The following is a 21,923-nucleotide window of genomic DNA, read 5'->3' on the forward strand; positions in this document are numbered from 1 at the left end:
GCCCTGAACATTCTGTAAATGCCCCTTGCTTTTGTGAATCAGCGCAGTCAGCTGATTTCTCATTTAAACTTCTTTGGAATGGGCTACGCATGTATTAGAGGTTTGGCCCACAATAACATGTTTACATGTCCCCTAGATCAGTGGTTGTCTAATGGGTGTACTGGTACCCAAGGGGTACTTGATGGAACTTCAGGGGGTACTCCAACCAACCAAACAAACAAACATATAAAAATTCTTTAAAAATAAAGATTTAATTACTTTTTTCAGGAAAATATAAGTTAATCAATCAATTTGTTATGTTCAACAGGTTGTTCAATTTATTTATTGTAAAAAGTCAGATTCTCCCTCCATACTAGAATGGTTCGACCCAACTTGTCACGTGTCACCACTCGTTACCTGTCAAGTTAAGGATTTATTTTTGTGAACACATCTGTAAGCCAAAGATTACTGCATTACACATACTTAAATCTTAAATCTTAAATCTTAAATTATTAAGATTAAGATTAGGAGCCTTTCATGTGTCATGTTGGAGTGCCCAAGAGCTTCCTCATGAAACTCACAGCCGCGATGTCAGACGCAGGAAATAGCAAGACAGCCCTGGCCACAAAAGGAAGCTTTGTAAATCTGGTACCTTTCTTTAGTCATACATTTGAATTTCACTTGTCATATCTGATTGTTATCATGTTTGGTCAGCTACAAGCTTAATGCTAATAAACTTCCAGGTTCTGCTAATAAAACCAAAGCGCAAGAAGACTTATTCCGTGCTTTTAGCACCGCCTCTGGCGGTCTGGAGGGGCGAAATAGAACCACGGCACTCTGTGAGACTACAGCCAAATGGATGGGACAACAGTACAGTTACTTTTTAAGGTTTAATGATTTGAGATTTAAGTAAATATATGTAATGCAGTAGTAGTTCAATATCCAAGGAGTGTCCTCGTAGCAAGTGCATATATAGTTAAGTTGCCTGTCTGACATGCAAGAAACCTTCACAGTGCATCTCTCTGCTATATAGTTTTCTTTTTTTTAAACCAAAAATAAAGTCCGCGATGCACTGATAGGTGAGGCGCCAAGTAGTGAGGCATCACTGTATGTATGTATATATATATATATATATATATATATATATATATATATATATATATATATATATATATATATATATATCACACACACAAAAACACGGCCAGCTTTTTCTTTAGACCAAACCATGAACATTGACTGGAGAGGATCATGAGAATGCAAACATGTTATCCTCCTTGTTCTTGAAAGAAGAAAACAGTCAAATTCCTCTGCATTCCCAAAAAAGGAAAACCGTTTCCTGTCTAACCAATACAACATGGGCCAGGCCGTTCAGCTGAAGTAAGGCATAACCACTGACCCAGTTTCTGCTCTGTGGTCTCCCAAAGTGGTGCTTGAGCAAGGATTAATTTGCCATTCCCGCAGATGTGCTTTGCCAAACTATGTTGCTTTAAAGGCCTCTCTGACCTTTTCTTTCTGCCATGTTGGTGTGCGCACACGGCCATGATTGAATCACACATTTGTGTCGGAACTGAAATGATTTTTGTCTTGAGCTTCGTTCAAAAGTGAATCTGTTCCCAACTGCAATGAAAGCAAATTTGAGATTAGAAATAATGATAGCACACTGTTAATCCTGCTTGGTGAGTGTTAATAGCAAAACACAATAACATTTGGGTAAAAGGGAAATGGTGTCTTGTTTCACTTTTTGTGTTCAGGCACTTATTATGACTCCACTGTTAAAATACACTCTGCTGTGGAAATAAGTCTACACACCTCTTTGCAAATACCATTTTTTCCCCCCTACAATGATGCCAAGTGAAATAATTTCAATACTTTTTAACCATTATTTTGACTTGGTGGATAACTAGTTGGGACATCTGCCTCACAGTGTTCCTGTTTGGATTTTGCATGTTGTGCCCGTACCTGGGTTTTCTCTTCCCATGTAACAAAAACATGCACGCTAGTTTGATTGAGCACTCTAAATTGTCTCCAGGTGTGAGTGTTTGTTTGTCTCAGTTTTGCCTGCGATTGGCTAGCAAGCAGCTCAGTGTATACCCCACATACTCCCTAAGACAGACTTTTGGTGGCGACTGTGCACCGTTGTTGATGACAACTGAATGTGACAGATTAAGCCAGGAAAAACTACAATGCTTGCCTTTTCCCTTAATGATGTTGTCAGGTATTGCGCTGTCTCCATATTTTCGGGACGTCCCAGAATCTGTTGAAAGTCAACACAAAAAACCCAATCCTTTAGGTGCAAGTCTTTCTTTGTTTGTTTGTTTTTTTTTCAGTGAAATACTTTTGTTTGTATAACTATTTCAAAAGGTTGTAGCTTGAAAATGGTTAGTGATGAAGGGTCACTGTGAAAGTTGCTTTGTGCAATATTGATACTTCAGCGCAGAAAGGGTTATTGTTATGAGTGACAATGTTCAACCCACTTAACTCTTTCCGTGCCAGCAACAAGAATTCTTGTCATGTAAAACATTTGTTGTCTGCCAGTGACTACGTGTTATTTTCTTTAATGAATTGAGTGATTACTCATGGCCAGCGCTTCTCTTAATTTTAAACTTAGTGAGCACTGTAGTCATTAGGTGTGACCATTTGATGGGAGTGTTACTCTCGATAGCTACGAAATATGTTATCCTTTTCCAATAGCCAAAGAGTTAGGTGGCTAATTAATGTCATGAAGCAATTCATTTCCATTTAAAATAAAATGGAACAAGCCAAAAGTCATGCTATGTATTCAGGTAAAAAGTCATGCTATGTATTCAGGTAAAACAAATGTACAGTTTAACCCCTGGGGTAAATTTTGACCCAACTTGTTCTTTTAGATGTTTTTCTTCTGTGATATCATAGGAAAACCATACAAAAAAAACACTAGAAGGCTAAATTACCACACACAATTGTCAAAACATGTCAACTTTTAATATGTCGTCCTGCCATCCCTTCAAAATGCTTGCAAATGGGAGGTGGAGAGGTACACCCTGCAAAATGTCAAATTTAGCCCATGTTGGTCTCATTTACTGCCAATAAAAATGAGAAATATTGCCAATTATGGACATATTGAAAACCTGATGTTTTATCGTGTATTTTCCCAGATTTTTCTGTAAATCCTTTCAACGGCAAGTCGCAAACAGGGTGCAGTAGAAATGTTTGCGTTAGGACCCCAAAACCACCGTACAACGTATGAAATTTGCAACCCTTTCAATGACATCTCTGAGTGGCTTAGCCTGACTACCATAATGCAAACTTCTTGCTATTCATTGTGGGACTTGTAGTTGACAAAAGGCTTCGATCCAAGAACTAAACGTTGCATAAAATATTTTATTTTGCTGCAGGGAAGCAATTTATTTCATGCAACGCACAACATTTTATCTGCATATTCTCGTGTGTGAAATCTGCAGTATTGAATACATAGTTGTTAATGTTTTTATTTTCTTCTCACAAAATGAACATTCTTTGAAACGAGACAACCTTTGGAGTATCAAATTTAGCCCAAATTGGGTGATACTAAGGCCAGGTTCGAGAAAGATATCCGGACACCCTGGGGTTAAAAAAGATCAACCTGATGTCACGTTTGCCAACTATAATACCGACACACACACACACACATGCACACACATGGAAAATGCATCCTATTAGGAAATTACTTAAATGTGTGGTTGTCTTGTGTCTGGCATCTGAAATATTTCTACTTGTTTATATTGGATTCCAGAAACTAAGACACACAACTTTCCTATAGCACATTCCTCTGTGGGGATGAATGCTACCCTAGTCCTTAGTTATTGTTTTTTTTATTTTTTATTGTAGTTACAAGCCGAAGGTTGAGTACAACAAAATTAAAATGAGTCCATCTTAACACTTGAGAAGCTGTGTCCAGGTAACGAAACAAAATTATTGTTTTGTTTCCTTGCAAAATTTGTTGTGATAACATGTTGCAACATTGTTGAGGGTTCTGGCCACTTTTGCTGTTTGTCTCAGTGCAGACATGTTAACTTTTTCTTTATTTTTTACTGACGTTTCATGTTGCTGTTTCACGTTGGTGAACTAAGACATTCGTTGCTTCCCTTCAGCCTGGAATGGTGGGAGTGGGCGCTTCCTGTGTGAGTCACGTGCATATCTGGTTCACAGAGATGTCTCTGCCAGTATTGGAAGGAGTGACCTAATGATTTCAACCTGGCTAGAGAGAAGGAGGTGGGGTGAGATATGAAAGAAGAGAAGGGATGGCAAAATGGGGGAGGGGGCACAAATAGCAAAACACACAGATAAAGAAGTCACATGCTAAAAGAAGGGGTTATACACAGTGTCTTTAAAACACCAAAATCAAAGTATCAGTCAAAGGTTTTCCAACACCCTTTTGAATTCAGTGTTTTTTTCTCATCATGCAAAAAATTTCCACATTTTGATGAAATTATTTGGTTTAACATAAAATGATCAGGTGGCTCGGTGGAGCAGTGGTTAGCACGTCACGGTTCAGAGACCTAAGTTCAAATCCAGTTTGCTCTGGCCTTCCTGTGTGGAGTTTGCATGTTCTCCCTGAGCCTGCGTAGGTTCTCGCCGTGCCCTGCAATTGGCTGGCAAGTGGTTCAAGGTGTCCCCCACCTACTGGCTGAAGTCAGCTGGGATAGGCACCAGTAAGTTCGCTACCCTCGTGAGGATAAGTGGCTACAGATAATGGATGGATGGATAAAATTGTCATTCAAAACAGAATGCTTAATATTCAGCTTATTAGAGCAAGTTCGTTTTTGCCCAGAAAGCAGCTCTATACATCTTGGTATTAACTAAGTCATCTTTATAATGCGAATTATGTTTAATAACCTGAAATGGCATTTTGCGTCATGGTTGAGCATTAGTCAATAGCTTCAATTTCTTGACCTTTTAATGTGTTTGAGCAGTCAAAGAGTTCATTGCTTGCATGTCTGCCTCGTAGCCAAAGGTTCTTGGTTTGAAACCATTGAAGAAAGTGTTTTTTGTGTTCCCCAAAATAAGCAGGAAAGACTCTCAAGCATGACTGAACAACTATCTAAGTGTAGATGTTCATGGATCTTCCCTTATGCGGAAAGTATTTCAAGGAATAGAAGGAAAGGCCTTGCCATAAACTGTACCCTGATCACATTCAGGTAAAGAGACTTGGGTAAAAAAATAACAAAAAACAGCTGTACAGGAAGTGGTCCGCTCAGGAAATGGAAAATCACTTTTTTATTTATAGCAAAAGTGTAGAAAAGTACCCTTGAATGTGTGCATAAAAACATTGAATAACGAGTGAATTCATCATAGTGGCGGGGAGGGTGGAGACACTAAAGAGAAGGAAAAATGAGGAGAATAATTACAGGGAGTCAAAGGCAAATTCAGACTGACTTCAGAACTGTCATAAGTGGAAACCTCTTCCCTCTTCACCACATTTAAATGTGTGGACTGATGTTTATGTTTGACCCTCAGAGCTCCGGCCTGCTCATTGAGGCAGCACCTCAAAGGGACAACAAAATGGCCTCAAACACACCAAGTGACCACCCAAAAGAGGGTCCCATGATTAGAAGCGGCAGCTTTTTCAAGGTATGTGACACTATGGCAGAAGACGACTTTACTGAGCATGTGTCCAAAAATCATTTTATAGCTTTTCTAACAAAACTTCTACTGTGATAGGAGTCGGGTGGGGGATGGGCACTCTTGAATTTTTCTAAGTAGGTTTTGGTGGTATATTAATAAACAACCAGTGATGCAAATACACCTCAGCACCAAAATAAATGATTGTCCCCTCTTATGCAATCATATTACTAAACTGTTTAGTAATATAATAGTTTAGTGAGCATCATGTGAGCGTGTCACTCACATCAGTAGATTTGTCCAATTGCAGTGGGAGACAAGCTGATTGGCTCAGCTCACGTCGGGTTGCAGTACTCATCACTTCTCCTTTCAGGCAGGGAAGAGTAAAATGACCCAGGCAGGATAGACACATTTACCGGGCAGTAACTATGGGACGAGATCTGTTTTTTTTCTTTTTTTAGCTTGTTTTTTTTTTTTTTTTTTCGTTTTTAGCTTGCCAGAGGTGCAATGAGACATATGGAGAATGCGCTGCCTGTCTAGCCACTGTATAATTGTATAAATAAAGTGTATGATATCAAGTACAGTGGACCCCTGGTTTACGACGTCCCTGCCTTATGTTTTTTTTCACCTTATGACTTGGAGGCAACGTTTTTTTTGGCCCCTCTTTACGCCATTTTTTTCGCCTTACAACATAAAGGGAAAAAAAAAAAGATCTTCTCAAACAGTGTTCGTGCCTGACAGAGACACATGCCAGGCATATGTCACTACACGCGTCACTGCTTACGTCACTACAATGCCGGTCTGCTATTGGTCCGCGTCAAGGCTCTCACGAAGAGGCTGGTCTGCTAACATGGCTACCTAAAGACTTGAGTGAGGCAGTGCTTACGATATCGTATTTATTGTGCATTTTATTGCTTAATTCAAATTTGAATTAGTTAGCCATGGGTCCCAAGATTGCTAGTGATGTTAAAGAGACAAGTAAGAAGATGATTAGTATGGAAACGAAGCTAGTGATAATCAAGAAATACGAAGGAGGCTAGGCTAGGCTAGGCTAGGCTACCGTCACTAGGAAATATGCCCAAAACAAGTTTGTCACGTCACTCAAAGGTAAATAAATCCTTTTTAATTTTTTTTTATATATGATGTTTATTAATTGTATACATGTATATTATTTATACCATACTATTTTGTGACCAATTTTTAATATGTATATACAATTTTGATGTGCTTACCTGGGGTTTTACACACATTACTTGACATAGGTTGTTTGGATCGTCCGCCATACGGCGAATTCGCATTACGATCCCAACCACGGAACGGATTAATCTCGTAAACCAGGGGCCCATTGTAATGTATAAAACAAAACGGTTTTGGTACACTTTTATTTTGAGGATCTCCCCTTAAGCAAGGTCATGACAATGGTCTAATAATTGATCATCTTTACGTCCTAGTGTGAGCAGCATTCAATGTAAACAAAACTGTGTTTTTTTTTTCTCGACTCATGTACTTTTTTTCGGCTGGGTTTTTTTTCCATATGTCATGCGGGCGGCCGCGGGCAACCGCGATCAACTCAATAAACACCCCTGATTTAGTGTTAGTGTAGAGTGTCAAATATACTTACCATGCATGTCTTTAGAATGAGGGAGGAACCAGAGTGGCCATGGAAAGTCTACGCTGCCACACGATGGTAAAATCCCTCCCACCTGCGGCCATGTTCCTGACAAAATTGTAAAAATACTAAAATTAGTTTGATCTTTATCCACGTTTCAATGTTGATTTCTCACCCTAAAGATCCATAAAGAGTTTTTTCCCTTCACTGGTGGATTTCTAAGCATTCTTTGCTTATTCTGCATGCTCGGCAGCTGCCCCATCCAGGCAGATATGACATGCGAGAGGCCTGATTACGATAAAAAGCGCTCATACCACCTTTGCGAGAATTTATACACAACCTTATCCATGTCTTTTAGTTGTGTGCAAAAAAACGTTTGGGCACTCCTGCTTTAAGGGGTATGTATATCTCAACAACATTTCTTAAGTTTCCTCAAGTTGTTTAAAAGACAAAATGTTGAACTAACTTGGACGAAAAAAACCGTGACCCCCAAACCTAAGGTAAGTACCAAATTGTGACTTTTATGAGATAGTAACGGAAACATCAAACCTTTTGCAAACTTTACAAAACAGTTTTATGATCTGACCTTCCTTAATTATAGTGTATCTTAATACATGGTGAGCAAGCAACACTATATTACAAGAAAACATTTCAGGATACATGGAGGTCAAACTACACAGGTCCCGATTCTTCAATTTGTTCGCGTACATTTTCGCTCATTGGTTCACAGAAAGGTTAATCAGTGCTAAAGTGGGAATTACCATCACAGACACCACTGAGACTCTGAGAAGTCCAGAGATAAAGGCTTGAGAAGCTTTTGCTAAACGAGATGGAATGTTTGGAGGAAGGTACAGTGTTTGAGAATACTGCACTCTACTGGTCAAAGTGTGTCAAATTTTAAAACGGTGAAACCATACGTTCAATTGCTCTGTCCCGTCACAAATACAAAAGTGTTAAGCATTTGAGCTAAATAAAACTCAAAAGCAAATATATATATATATATATATATATATATATATATATATATATATATATATATATATATATATATATATATATATATATATATATATATTTTTTTTTTTTTTTTTTTTTGTAAGGCACCATTCGTACAGTATTTTAAAGCAGCATTGACATGCACGAGTGTATAACAGTAGTAGTACAACAGTATGTTGGTAGAAGGATGCAGAATTTTGAATTGCTGGGCAGGAGACCTAACTGAAGACCAAAGAGGAGGTTTATAGATGTAGTCAAAGAGGGCATAAAGGGAGAGAGATCTCGCAAAATTAAAACACCAGGAGATTTCTCATCCCTGCAAAGCAAGACATTTTCGTTTGTTCGTTTGTTTGGCAACAAGAGCAGCACAACAGCTGAATGCCTCTCCATTACATTGAAACACCCCGCCAAATGTGGTGAGAAGGCCGGCCAACGCTTCAGAATAAACATTACCATACCAAATAATAATAAGAATAATGTTCCATTAAAGGGAGAGAGCTGTCTAAAATCTCACAGTTTACACAATTCTCAAACACAAGAAGAGGTTGACAAATTCAACCGTTTAACTTTTGAAAACGCATAGCTGATCAGTTTTTATGACCGATTCAACTATTCCAACATTCAGCTTTTCAGTTCATACCTACTACAGCTGTTTATCCCAAATTAATAAATTTAAGATAAAAATTCAGATTTTTCTGGCTTTTAACCTGTAATTTCACAATTTTTATCAATTCTTGCGTTCCAAATTTAAACTGTTCAGCTCATTTTTTCCACTACATATTTTCAAAATAAAAGCCAACGTTGATTTTTTTCCTTTCTCTAAATTACACTTTTTTTTAATCAACTCCAACTGTTTCGTTTAGTCGTTTAGTATCTTTATAATTCCACATTATTCAATGTACACTACATCCATCAATTTTTCCAAGCTGGTGCCTTTCTCAGCAGTCTTTGGGCAGTAGGCGTAGCATTTTCCAGGGGTGGCACTGCCTGCCCCCTCTGTTGTCAATTTTGGACTCAGCCTAAATCGCCAGCAGAGAGCAGTGTTGTTTCACTTCTCAGCTAGCCAGGCAAATAGACTTTACTAAAGTAGTGTTTAATATGGTTATAGTGTGCTTTTTTTATTTTTACAATGCTGCTCAATCTCTAGTAACAATATACGGTACATGTAAATAACTAAACCCCATGCTGTTTCCTGTCACTCCAAAAAAGGCAAGTACACCCTCAAAAATGGTCACCAGAATCATGCTGGATAGATTTGGAGAAATTCATTTTAATGTATGCAAATATGCTTCAACTAAAGACTGGAAAATATACAAATGCCTGGAAAGTATAGAATTACCTAACTGAATAGCACATACAAATCTGACGCTAACTGGAAAAAAGACAATACACATGCTGTGAATCGTGCCGTCATCTTACAGGACGAGAAAAAGAAACAAGTAAACAAGAAAACTGTAAAATGCAAGAAAATCACCTCGGCAATCCAAAAACCGAGCAGAAAACGTGATGTTTTCTCACACTTGTAGGTACTGTACATAATGCTTTGTGTGTAGTTTCCTGCCGCTCAGAAATTCGACAAACATACACACAGGAAGGCTGACCAACCCTTCCCCTTGTTCTAGTGATCAGTGTCTTGATCTTGTTTGAGCTTTGTCGACTGTTGTTGCCACTCCTAAACATCTGTCAAAACCTTTCTTTCTTTACACTTGCAGCTGATTGATGCCTTTGCGCTGGAGATTGGGGAGTTACAGAAGGAAATGGTTCACACCTCTCCCACAGTGGATCCGGAGCCCGAGGACATGCAAGGGTATAGTTACCGTCAGCGCTTATACTGTCTCTTGACAAAACCTTTAAAATGATTGTTATTGCCAGAGGTGGGCCCTTTGGCAGCATTGACGGAATGTCCGTCAGTCCATTGCCGACAGGCGCTTGTTTTGCCAATGGGCCGACGAATGATAGGAATGCTTGAAAAATGGTGAATTAAAAATGTCAGAATTGCACTTTTCACCTGTCGTTGTGATTGTCGGGATAGAGATTACCTCAGATGTCCGGCAGCAGAGTTGGATGTTTAGCTGCTATATTGCTGCAGCTTTATAGTACAATCTGCAAAGCCTGCAGTCAATGTAACAACAGTCAGTTTACAGCACCACCAAGCAGGGATTACTAATTGTCATTCACAGCTATGACACAGCTGACTTTACCAGAGATTTACAGTATTTGTAGATGCTCCCTGTCTTAGTCCTGGTTTCAGGTTTCTTGCTAATAAGAACATTCTGGGATGCATTTCAAGTAACCAACGAAAGCAAATCAAATGTGCATTCTTTCTCTGATTGGCCCTTGGCCGGGAAATGCAAGATAGAAGTTTTTAATTCCCTAATTGAAGATGTGTTTTTGTAATACTTTGTGATAATGAAGTAATACTTTGTTTCACCTGAAGTGTATGTGACAGATGAAATTTAGATCAATGTTATTGAAACTGTCCTCTATAGTTGTAGGGCAGGCATAAATGAGAACTGACATCCACCATTTGAGTGTCATGCACAGCATGATAATGCCATCCAGTGGACATGATTGCTACTTGCACTCTCGTCGTGTAATATACCCCTTAACTGGCTTTGTTATAGTGTTACACTTATATTACTGTGTTGTGTTCACTTGCAGTGCATTTTTTGAATCACAGACATGGTGTTAACTTTAAGTCTAAGTACAAAAACAGAAAAAAATGATTAGTATGAGTGATGACAGAAGTAGACTAGAGCCTGATGAATGACGGACCAGATGTGAGTTGCCCACCTCTGGTTATCCCATTAAACTTGGGCTTAGAGCATTTTTAAATCAGATCAAATCTCTATTTTTTCTGTGCCCTCTTTGTCAGGCCAGAGAGCGAGGTGAGTGGAAACATTGGAGGCATTTCCCTGGAGTACCCCCAGCCTTGCAACACAAAGTGTGAAAGAGATTATGGATATGACTCATTACGGAGGAAGATGAGTGTGCTGGACAGACTGACTCAAACCCATCCCGTGTGGCTACTGTTGACAGTCAGTGAAGAAGAGGCCACACATATTTTACTTAAACAGCCGCCAGGGGTGAGGATCTTAATCTTGAATTTTGAAGCTGTGTTAGTTTTTTAAGACTGTATCATCTTTCTTGGTGTGGGGTGCAGGTTTTCTTGATAAGGAAGTCAATCACTCTGCAGAGGAAGATCCTCTCTGTGCGCCTGAAAGAGAATCAGTCAGAAAGCTCCATCAGCCACTTCCCTATCAAAGAGAGCCAGTACAGTAAGTTTCATGCTCTTTTGATTCATGCTATGATGTGCTTAAGTAAAATACGGTGACATGAGTTTAAATCATCCCTTGATCACTCTAACTTAAAACATTTGTATCGCACATAATCTTTTCCTATTGAAATGAATGGGAAGGCCTTTAATTCTTTACAGCCCCACCACCAAAAAAAAAGGCAATGGGTATTCACTTAAAAAAAAAATCTAGAAAAAAAGCACAAAACTATTACGATAAAAAGATCTCCCTAGGAATGCTTTTAGCGCAATGGTGGCTCAGATTCACTCTCGCTTCTCAGTATGGGGGTAATATTAGTTGCTCATGGCAGAGGCTAAAGAACATACAGCCTGTTAACATTCTTATACAGTCTTTCTAAATGTGCAGCTGCCCTGTGTGTGTTCAGGTGCCCTTTGTTTGAAACAACAGCTGTGACTTTTTAGTCAAAAGTGGCTTTTTAGCTGTTGTCATTCTGGGACCAGCATCTTCCTGTTGTTGCAAAGTTGGGGGTTTTTAAAAATAGCAATGGTGTTATATGTACGGTATGTTATATTTCAGATGAATTTGACTATACTACCAGAAGCATGTAACTGTGACACGCGTGCTAAAGGCTGAGCTGCATCTCTATTTGTTTTACAGAGTAAACTAGTGAATAGAACACAGACAGGTAACATTTTCTGTCTTTTACCCAACAAGTTCCACGTTAGAATTGGATAAAACTCCATATTGTACCAAAGCAAAGACAATAAATAAAAAAATAATCAATAATACAAATACATATAACTTTTTCTAGCTCTTAGTTGATTCATTTGCCACCAAACCATGTTCTTATTTCAAGTTTGCACTTGGGAGTCTAGCTCGTAAGTTGGTCCACTTGTATCTCAAGACACCATCAAACAGCGTCCATTACTAATATGAACACACCTTTAGGTTGGGTACATCACCAAAATATACATGGAAGAATTCTAATTTTATTTAACTCAGCTACAGTGGCGCTTACAGTGGTCTTATACTGCCCTCATGTGGCCAAGAAACTCATACCAGAATGAGCATGGTGTGATAAAAACAGTACTATTCTTATTTGTTTTTAATTATGTCTCAGACAGCAACCAAAAATTATTTTAAAATGGATTTTTTTGGGGTTGATTTATTTACAAAGTCCGTGTTGAAATGGAGTGTGCAATAAGGACCTGGAAGCCGCAAATAATTTGAACACTCGAAGCGAGTCTGAAACGTCTGAATGTGTTCATTGCTGTTAGCGGCTCCATTTTCAACTATGATATTGGGAATGTTTCAGTTCATTTGTTTTCAAGACTGCCAGGTTTTATTCGACTTCATCTGTGATTGGTGTGGAACAATCACCATGGTTGAGGCCACACATGGTTTGTGGATAGCTCAGTGAGAAAAACAAGGTGTGTGTGTCCTCGTGAAGGCTGCAGGTCTAATTGACATATCACATTCTCTGCCGGAAAAGGAGTAGTAGTTATGTCAAGTGATCATTCGTATCACACATATGGGAGGATTTGGGCAATTTGATGCGAAATGAGTCCTACTGCAAGTACCTAAAGTGGTATGCAAGCATGTTTTTTTTTTTTTTTTTTTAAATATACAGTATTTCTACGTATTTTTCAAGACCTAACCAAAACAATGTAAATGTAAACCGCCGCCAACTCGCTTATGGGGGCCAACTTCAAAATAAACACATTGACATCACTGCAATAGCTTTACTAGGCTTTTATTTTGAAGTTTTTCCTGTAAATGGAGTTTGTGTTGTGATGAATTTAACATGTCCTTACGCCTCTTTGATCTTCAACTATTGCCATCACATTACAAAGCTACCAACATCAGCATACCACCATTATAAAACCTTTATCAATCACAGATTAAAGACACAAAGAAGCCAGCTGTCATATACTCTATCAATGTATGATACACCACAAGTCTCTGTGTTGACCTTTTAGTCGCCATATTTTTTCATTAAAATATTCTGTTTTTGTATCAAAATTTCAAAAGGTTGTAGCTTGAAAAGGCTTAGTGATAAAGGGATACTGAAGACCATGGATGTCATACTCAGTTTAATTTTGGGTCCGATTGAACTTCTAGTTTCTGTTGGCCATTACGACTGTGAAGTCAAATAAATTTTTCAAATGATTGTCACACTTTCACCTTGATTTGGGATCACAGGCCAGTAAAAAACTGTTCAAAAGAGGGATTTGGAACAAAAAATGCTTGTTGTTTCCCCCCAAACCTTTTAATTGAAGACAACGTGCAAATTTGATATTATAGTCAGAGCTTTGAAATCATAATTACGATTTGGCAGGCCACATCAAATTATGTCCAACGGCCGAGTTGGCCCTCAGGGCTTAAATTTGACACTGTGCTGGAAAGGTTGCTTGGTGCTACTTTGGTGGTGAAACATGAATAATAATTATAATAATTATAATGATTATAATAATTATAATAATTATAATAATTATAATAATTATAATAATTATAATAATTATTATAGTTTTCTAATTATTATACTTATTATAATTAAAATATAATATTGTTGTTTGTAATTGTTTGAAAAAAAAAACATGGCTTCAGATCCCTTGGATAAACATGCAAAAAAGCTCCATAAAATTAAAAAAATTGCAGTTGAAATGGTCAATGATTCATAAAACCGCTCAGAAGAAAAAAGAAAAAATCAAGCCTTGTACTGCACAATATATCCATTATTATATCTACTTAAAAACAACTTATATCTCCATGTATGATTCCTTTTCAGCATTTTCTCTTGATGGATCTGGGATCAGCTTTGCAGATGTTTTCCGTTTGGTGGCTTTCTACTGTATAAGCAGGTAATTAATTTCTTTCTTTTGTGTCCGTGTCATGAGGCGACGTTGATCTGGATGTGCAGCCAAATGCAGAAAGCAGGGAGCCCTCGGATGTGCTCAAAATAATAGTTTAATTTGGCAAAGAAAAATTAAATACACAAGTTCAAAATACAAAACACAAAGTAACTTAAACAAGGAATAAACTTACTATCGAAATGAAACAAGACAGGACTCTGGAAAAACACTAAAACACACGTCTAGTTTGGGAGCGTTCGTTGGTTTAACATTTGTTAAACCAATGAACGCTCCCAAACTAGACGGATGACAACAACAATGCCCAAACTTAAAAGGAAAAAGTTCAAACTGACCAGACAACGAGAAACAACTGGAAAAGACACTAGTGGAGCATGTTGCTGTTTGGTTGAAACAGGGGAACAGGTTGACAAACACAGACGGATGCGATCAATTTAAACAAGAAACGGACACAAACGTCAAGAACACTAAACAAGAATCTAGACATAAACAAAAAGGTAACTTAAATGCAGAACATGACACTTAAGTTTGTATGTCCAGTTTTACTGCACTTGATACAAACTACAAAACGTCAGGTCATTGGAAAGTAACAAACAGAACCTTTTCCCGTACATTGTTCCCAGACAGACTTCAAATTAAATTGCAACATGTTCATTATCGTTCAAAAGCTGACAGTGCGCCTTATAAACCAGTGTGCCGTCTACAGTGCATAAACTGCAAATTTTAATTTTTGGTGGACAAAAAAAACAAAACAGTAATTGCCATGTAAATTCTTCAATTTTAACCTCTGCATTTCACTTATAAATGTATTTATTACAAGTAAAAGGTTTATAACACCCTGATTAAAACTTCTACATACTATATATGCTCCAATTTTGAAGCAAAGTTTCAAAAAGTTTTTAAGTTTTTGTAAAACACAAAAAGCACAATTTTATAAAATAATAGCGGGAACTTTTTAAATTAACAAAACAATATATATTAAGGTTTTTAATTGCAATCAGATTAAAGAATTGAAGTTTGATATTTTATTGAATCATAATTATATTCTTTCGAACTCTTGATTGGTCTTGGCATTGACCTAAAGTTCTAAACAGTCTCTTAATGTAATCAAATGGTATTTTTTCCACATTCTTCAGACAGTACTTTTCACAAATCATTTTTGCTCCTAATTTCTGATTCAAAAGTTTAACTGATTTACCTGATTGTTTTGTTGACATTCCCTTAAGCATAGCTCCATCTGGTGGATGCATAATGCACCCCTGCCACTACTGTAGCTTCTATTCTATGTACCTTCTAATGCGGTGCACCATATAATGCGGAAAATACGTTATATGCCATAAACAGTGCTGGGAAAAAAAATATTTGCCCCCTCCCCAATGTCTGCATGTTTTTTTTTTTTTGCCCATTTATCACTTACTAAAGTTTAATTTCATCAAATTTTAATATCACACTGAGACGAAACATACGTTTCTAAATAATGATTTTGTTTAGCAAGGGGGGAATAAATACAAACCTATGCCTCATGTGAAAAATGAATTGCCCCGCACAATAATGAGCACAATAATGAATTGTGCCACCTATGCAGCAATAACTGAAGTCCAACATTTGTGGTAATCGGTGATGAGTCTTTCACACCGCTGCGTTGGAATTTTGGACCACTCTTCTTTACAGAATTGTTTCAACTTTAACAGTCACAGTGGAGGGATTTCTTGCATAAACGGTGCCCCCCATTCTTTGCTTTTGATCAAATGCTGCACACTTTCCAAAAGCTTAGTTCTTCTCTCATCAGTTCACCGAATGTTTCTCCAAAGGTTTTGAGGATCATCAAATTGCATTTTTGGCAAATGTGAGACGAGACTCTGAGTTCTGTCGTGACAGCAGTGGTTTTGGCCTTCGAACCCTGCCACGGATGCCGTTTTTGGCCAGTGTCTTTACTATAGTAGAAAAACAAACAAACAAACAAAAAAAAACTAACATAACTTAAAACATGCAATTGTCTGATTTATTAAACTTTGGAACCTTTCAAACCTCATTTGTATTGTTCCACAAAAAAACAAAAAACAAACAAAAAAAAACTGTCCCCTTTTGGATCATAGACATGTTCTCAAAAATCAGTCAGACCTGTTCTCCAAAAGAAATAATTATAAATAAATATATGTCTAAAGAAAAATATTTAACATAAGGGAATACAGTAGAGATCTGCTCGCAAAAATAAATAATGAACTTATTTATGAATAATTATTTGTCCACCAAAGTGTGGTGGGCAACACTGTAAAATAAAATTAATGATTGGACCCAAACAGAAACAGTACTCAAAGTAACAAAGGAATATAAATTTAATAAGGAGCATGTATCACGTGAGCGGAACAGAGATCCAGAGAAACAATACCAAACACACTATGTATGGGTCTAAAGGGGAAACGAAAAGCGGCATCGACAAAAATGTACAATGTGAATTAGCAATCAGCCACTAAGGGCAGAAGGAACAGACAGAACAACGCGATTTCTCAAAGTAGCAATGAAAGTTGCTCGGGACAAACTCGGAAGGATAACAAAGTGACAACTAAAAGTGACTCAGGAAAATACTCACAAAAGTAGCAACAAAGTAAGTTTGCATATTTGTTAGTTTTAGTATTGATTTGATGTGAAGAATCCTTTTTGAGTGATAAATATGCAAAAAAATATTCAGGAAGGCTAATATACTTTTATACAGCACTCTTCCTTGATTAAGATCATCTTAACAAAAAAAATGTGTCAAACTGCATATTCTTAAGACAAAGAGTATATAATAGTTTTCAATTTGTTCTTAATATCTAATCTGTATAGTTTTGTTTGCTTTATTAGTATGATTGTTAACATGAGTATTTTCTGATCAATTTAGAGATGTGTTGCCCTTTCCTCTCAAACTGCCTGAAGCAATTGCATCTGCCAAGACACAAAAAGATCTGGAAGAGGTGGCTCAACTTGGACCAGGTAATCTTATCAATTGCTTTGTAAAAGTGGCAGTTCTGAATCAATAAAAAACACGTTTACCAATTAGAGAACTGCTAGCCAGTCACTGGTGGAAAATGTTCAATTGACACTTTTGATGTAGAAACCCTTGATGATGTTTTTTTTTCAAAGATCTGTTCATCTCCAGCACCTCTCAAAATCAAAATCTCCACTACCTTCGCCAACAGTCAACCAATGTAAGACCATCAGTGGAATAGAGGCTTTAAGAATGTCTTAAGAACAGTCACGAGTATCGTGGGAATGCTGGAGCCTATCCCAGCTGTCTTCAGGCAGTAGGTGGAGTACACTCTGTTCTGGTTGCCAACAAATCACATGGCACTCAGAAACAAACAACCGGTGTAGGTCAAGTTACTTCAAAATTGTAATGCATTATTTATTACTTATTACTGTCACTTCAAAGTAATCAGTTACATTACAATATGACTGTATTTGAAATGTAATGCATTACACTACAATTGCATTACTTCAATTAATTACGTTACTCTCACCGCCATAACTGGAAATATGGATTTGTCATTCTAAATGTAGCTCATTACGCTCATTACCCACCTAGTGAAAGGTTGGCTTAAGCCGAAAACCAGTGCAAATCATTTCATCCGTATTTTATTGTAAACCCTTAAAGACAAGATACAATATCTTTTTTTGTATTTTAATCCCTTTATTACTTAGCTTCACAACATAGTGACGCATTGTTTATACTGTAGGCAAAAACAGTTAGTGCATTCCACATTTTCAATGTTAATATTCAAATTCAAGATCAGTTGGCAAGGTTAGATACATATGTTTCAAAAATAGATGGTTTCGGTGAGGCTAACGTTAGCAGCTAGCCTACTAGCTAGCTAGCTGGTGAATCCATTGTGGAAAGCGACAACATATCTCCTAACGAATCTTCTAACCTCTTGATGTTGAAGTGTCATCCCTCAGCGAGAGAGCGCAATCCTCCGTGTGTTCTTTTCGCTAACTTCGTGTTACTATGGCCCCGCTCTAAATGGGCTGTGGGATTAGCTTTTTAGCTGCACCTAGCGATGATAGTTTTCTTTTCTTTATCTCTGACGAACTGAAAGTAATGGTATTCATCTTGTGTACATATTGTCCCTATTCAACCTGCTGTTTCATCTCAGCTGTAGTAGTACAGTAGATCAGCAAGTAAACATTTTTCCTCTGACTTTTCTCCTGCACTCTTGCTGTGTTTTTGGTAAATTCGGGGGGAGAAAACCACCACGTTCAGGCTAAAAATGCATTGTAATGAATGCATTACTTTACTCTCATATGTAACAAGTACAATATTACTATTTTTTTTGTGTTTAATATAATACATTACCGCGTTACAGTAAAAAATAATGCATGACAGTAATTGCATTAATTTTGTAATGCATTACTCCCAACACTGCAAACAAGCATACTCCTAATCACTCCTAATGCCAATTTCATGTGTTGAATAAGACAAACATGCATGTTTTTGGATTGTGGGTGGAAACCGGAGGAACTGGAGAAAATCCACACAAGCATGGGGAGAACATGCAAACTGCACACTAAAAGGCCAGAGATAGGCAGTGAACTCGAGACCTCTGCATAATGAGGCAAGTGTGCTAACCCGTCAGCCACCGTGCCACCCGATCTTGTTCACATTGTTCCAAAATGGGTCACTTTTAGACATAAACGTTGCTCGGACAAATAATTATCCTATATATTATAATAATCAAGTAACACATTTAGTTTGGGTTTGTGCATGAAGCCATATGACAATAACTGGCGTCAATCTCAAGACACAGATGGACAGACATTTGAAAAGGGCTGTCCAGTAATAAACAGTTTTCGTATCCTTGTTTCGACTGCCACCCATGTCATCACTTGGGCTAATTGAATTCTGGTTAAACGTGAGCTATTGCTCGACCTTTTCAACTTGGTCAAAGTGTTCTTTTTGAAGGATCTGTGCTACATCATTGTGGAATCTCTTCAAAGAACGATAAAAGAAAGCTACAATCAAACAAGGCAATTACACTTCACATACAGTAGTAATGTGTATTTTGATGTATATTCATATATGTTGAGATTGGTGTTATTTCATTCACTTAGCAAAAGAGAGCAGCGGTTCACAAACCCGTCCAAACGTTTCTTACCGTAGCTCAGTTGAAAGAGTACAAAGCTGAAAGGGGAATGGAGGAACTGGAAATGTGTCCAGTGTGTGTTTTGTTGCATGCCCGCCCACTCTGTGAATAACTTTGGCGACTCCCCCTCTGTGGTGTTATGACGCACCAGCTGGATCAGAGCAAAGAGACACAGAACTGAGTCACTTTGTCTCAGCCACCAGCAAGAAGGAAACACACGTTTGAACAGGGGATAACTCCCAAGAACTACAAAGACAGCCTTTGAACCGGTGGTGAGGAAAATACAAGAAAGAGGTTCTGTGCTAGCATATTTGCTATGAAGAGCTGTGTGCAGAATGTTTACTGAATGGATTAGCTCTGCTGTATGCCAGTCAGTATTTGCCTAAGTGTTACTGTCTCTCCTCTAGGATTTTGGGACTCTGCCCGGTGCAGCCAGCGTCCCAACTCTCACCCTCCCCGTCGCCCTTCGAGCCGAACTCTCAGCCCCCAGCGGACAAGCAGAACCAGGGAAGACGAGGGGTCACAGCATAGTCAAACCGGGCCCCAGTGTGACAGCGCACCACCAACATTACGTCACCGGGATATTTCCTCTAGAAGTGACAGGAGGCATTCCAATGCTACGCTCTGCTTTGTCAACCCACTGTTTTTCCAAACTCGGCAGCTCCACCGACGTGAGGAAAATCCACCTTCACATGAGACTCAAAAAGTGTCTATGAATCCCACAAGTGGCGGCCAAGAGAGAGAGCGGCACCCTGACGAGAATAAAGTTACCCGCAAATCGCACCCACCTCCTCGGCCTCCCCCACCTCGCTTGATGCCGCGCAGGCGACCGGCTCCACCTCCACCCGGAGCTCCAGCGCTTCACACCAGACCCAAAAGTATGCCAGTGGCTATTCCTGTGGCCACAGGGCAACAGCAGCCCCCCAAGAGGCGCCCGGCCCCACCTCCACCCACTATGGGTGCGAAACACAGCACTCCACTCAAAAGTTCACCAAGACCGCCAATCCCTGTGCCTTCAAACCCACCACCCCCAAGACCAAATAAACCCGTTTTGACCCACCACTGCCACGTTGCCCTCGATGATGACACCATTGCCCAAGCCCTGGCTCGCGTCAAGCTACCCCCTTCGACTCCGGACGATGTTCCGCTGGACAATAGCGGTGTAAGTCTATCGATCCAAAATGAGAGAGGACTTCAACGACTGAGTGGCATGAGCATTTCTACTTCTTCCTCTGATTCATTGGAGTACTCACAGTCTCCTGGGTTCTCCCTGGGCCTGGGCTCCAGCCAGACGTGCCATCTTAACCATCAAGACACCGCCGAGGACACCAGCGACGACGATGATGACGATGACGGCGAAGAGGAAGTGGAGGAGGACTATGGGGTGGGCCTTGAGGCAGACTTGGAAATGCGTCTTCGTTCGTCCTTCAAAGTTAGAAGACGCAGAGTGGGTGTGAGTCTGAGTGGGGGATCTTTTATTCTTCCCCAGGCATTAAAGGGGCGCTTGCGCAAGGTCAGCGGTATGCTCACCTCCCTGATGACTCCAGAGAGACGGGCGGTGAAAAAGATAGCTGAGCTGTCCAGGGATAAAAGTTCGTATTTTGGCTCGCTGGTCCAGGACTACATCACCTTTGTTCAGGAGAATCGTGGTTGCCACACATCAGGGGAGGATTTTCTGCAGACACTCAGGCAGTTTATGACGCAGATGAAAGCTTACCTGTGCCAAAGCTCGGAGCTGGACCCTCCAATAGAGTCGCTCATCCCTGAAGATGTGATTGGTGAGGCCATTCATTCCATAAATTCGTCTTTGAAAGCATCGTAACGCCAATCTAACCATTTGGGGTTGTAACGTAAACAAGATTGAGCGGCATTCTCTGTTGTTGATGATGATGCGTGTGAGCAGTGAGTCATTTGGTATCTGTTCCCTATGATGCCAAATAGCATTCTAGAATTTAGGAAGCAAAAACCAGTGGCTGCTCGTCAATAGTGTGCACATGAGCGCTGCACTCTCACCCAGTTGAGTCACATGGAAAGGGACACATTCAGTAATGAAAATATTCTTAAGAAAATCCTCCAAAATGTAAATATAGATTTTATTTACAGATGAGCAATATAAAAAGTACAGTTATTGAAGAGTGAACGCGATTTATTTATTTTGGCGAAGTTGATCCTCAAGCAATCCACGTTTACATTGTTATAATTAAAGTAGTTGTAATTTCCTGTCCTGTTCCAAGCGGCTCCTGCTGTGGATAGGAACTTGCCACATCAGTCAATCAATCAAATTTTATTTATATAGCCCTAAATCACCGAAGTCTCAAAGGGCTTCACAGATGAAAAGAGGTCGTACAGAGACATCTTTTCAGTATAAGGTACACAACAGCATCCCCACATGGACCATATTGGATTTGATTAAGCCAGGTTGCTATAATGCATCTAGTTTTGTCTTTATATTCACCTCGGTCAAGTCATTTAAACATATGTCAAGAGGAGAACATGAAGCTTGGGCCAG

The 21,923-nt window shown here is 38.9% G+C and overlaps 1 protein-coding gene and 2 long non-coding RNA genes across 5 annotated transcripts in view; 1 reads left to right on the top strand and 2 right to left on the bottom strand.

The window, feature by feature from the left end:
- The window catches only part of LOC148420767 (ras and Rab interactor 2-like), a 30,837-nt gene that overhangs the window by 638 nt on the left and 8,276 nt on the right, over positions 1-21,923 (top strand). For 2 of the 3 annotated variants that reach the window (XM_088419768.1, XM_088419770.1), the window contains exons 2-8: positions 5,458-5,571; positions 9,880-9,974; positions 11,043-11,253; positions 11,331-11,445; positions 14,213-14,285; positions 17,176-17,267; positions 19,822-21,192. In XM_088419768.1, coding sequence (XP_088275894.1) covers positions 5,503-5,571; positions 9,880-9,974; positions 11,043-11,253; positions 11,331-11,445; positions 14,213-14,285; positions 17,176-17,267; positions 19,822-21,192 — 2,026 coding nt within the window. In that variant the 5' untranslated portion in view covers positions 5,458-5,502. The remainder of the gene's footprint in view (positions 1-5,457; positions 5,572-9,879; positions 9,975-11,042; positions 11,254-11,330; positions 11,446-14,212; positions 14,286-17,175; positions 17,268-19,821; positions 21,193-21,923) is intronic. The other variant, XM_088419769.1, reaches the window with a different exon arrangement.
- On the bottom strand, positions 1,205-4,231 carry LOC148420768 (uncharacterized). The gene is made up of 3 exons (XR_015866180.1): positions 4,037-4,231; positions 2,174-2,236; positions 1,205-1,599 (listed from the first exon to the last, which is right to left on the bottom strand). It is a non-coding gene; the product is annotated as an uncharacterized LOC148420768 (long non-coding RNA).
- On the bottom strand, positions 9,305-21,402 carry LOC148420769 (uncharacterized). The gene is made up of 4 exons (XR_015866179.1): positions 21,132-21,402; positions 20,945-21,043; positions 20,668-20,839; positions 9,305-11,384 (listed from the first exon to the last, which is right to left on the bottom strand). It is a non-coding gene; the product is annotated as an uncharacterized LOC148420769 (long non-coding RNA).

Source organism: Hippichthys cyanospilos, chromosome 7, assembly GCF_059441005.1.
Source record: "Hippichthys cyanospilos isolate Australia breed blue-spotted pipefish chromosome 7, RoL_Hcya_1.0, whole genome shotgun sequence".
Lineage (NCBI taxonomy): Eukaryota > Metazoa > Chordata > Actinopteri > Syngnathiformes > Syngnathidae > Hippichthys > Hippichthys cyanospilos.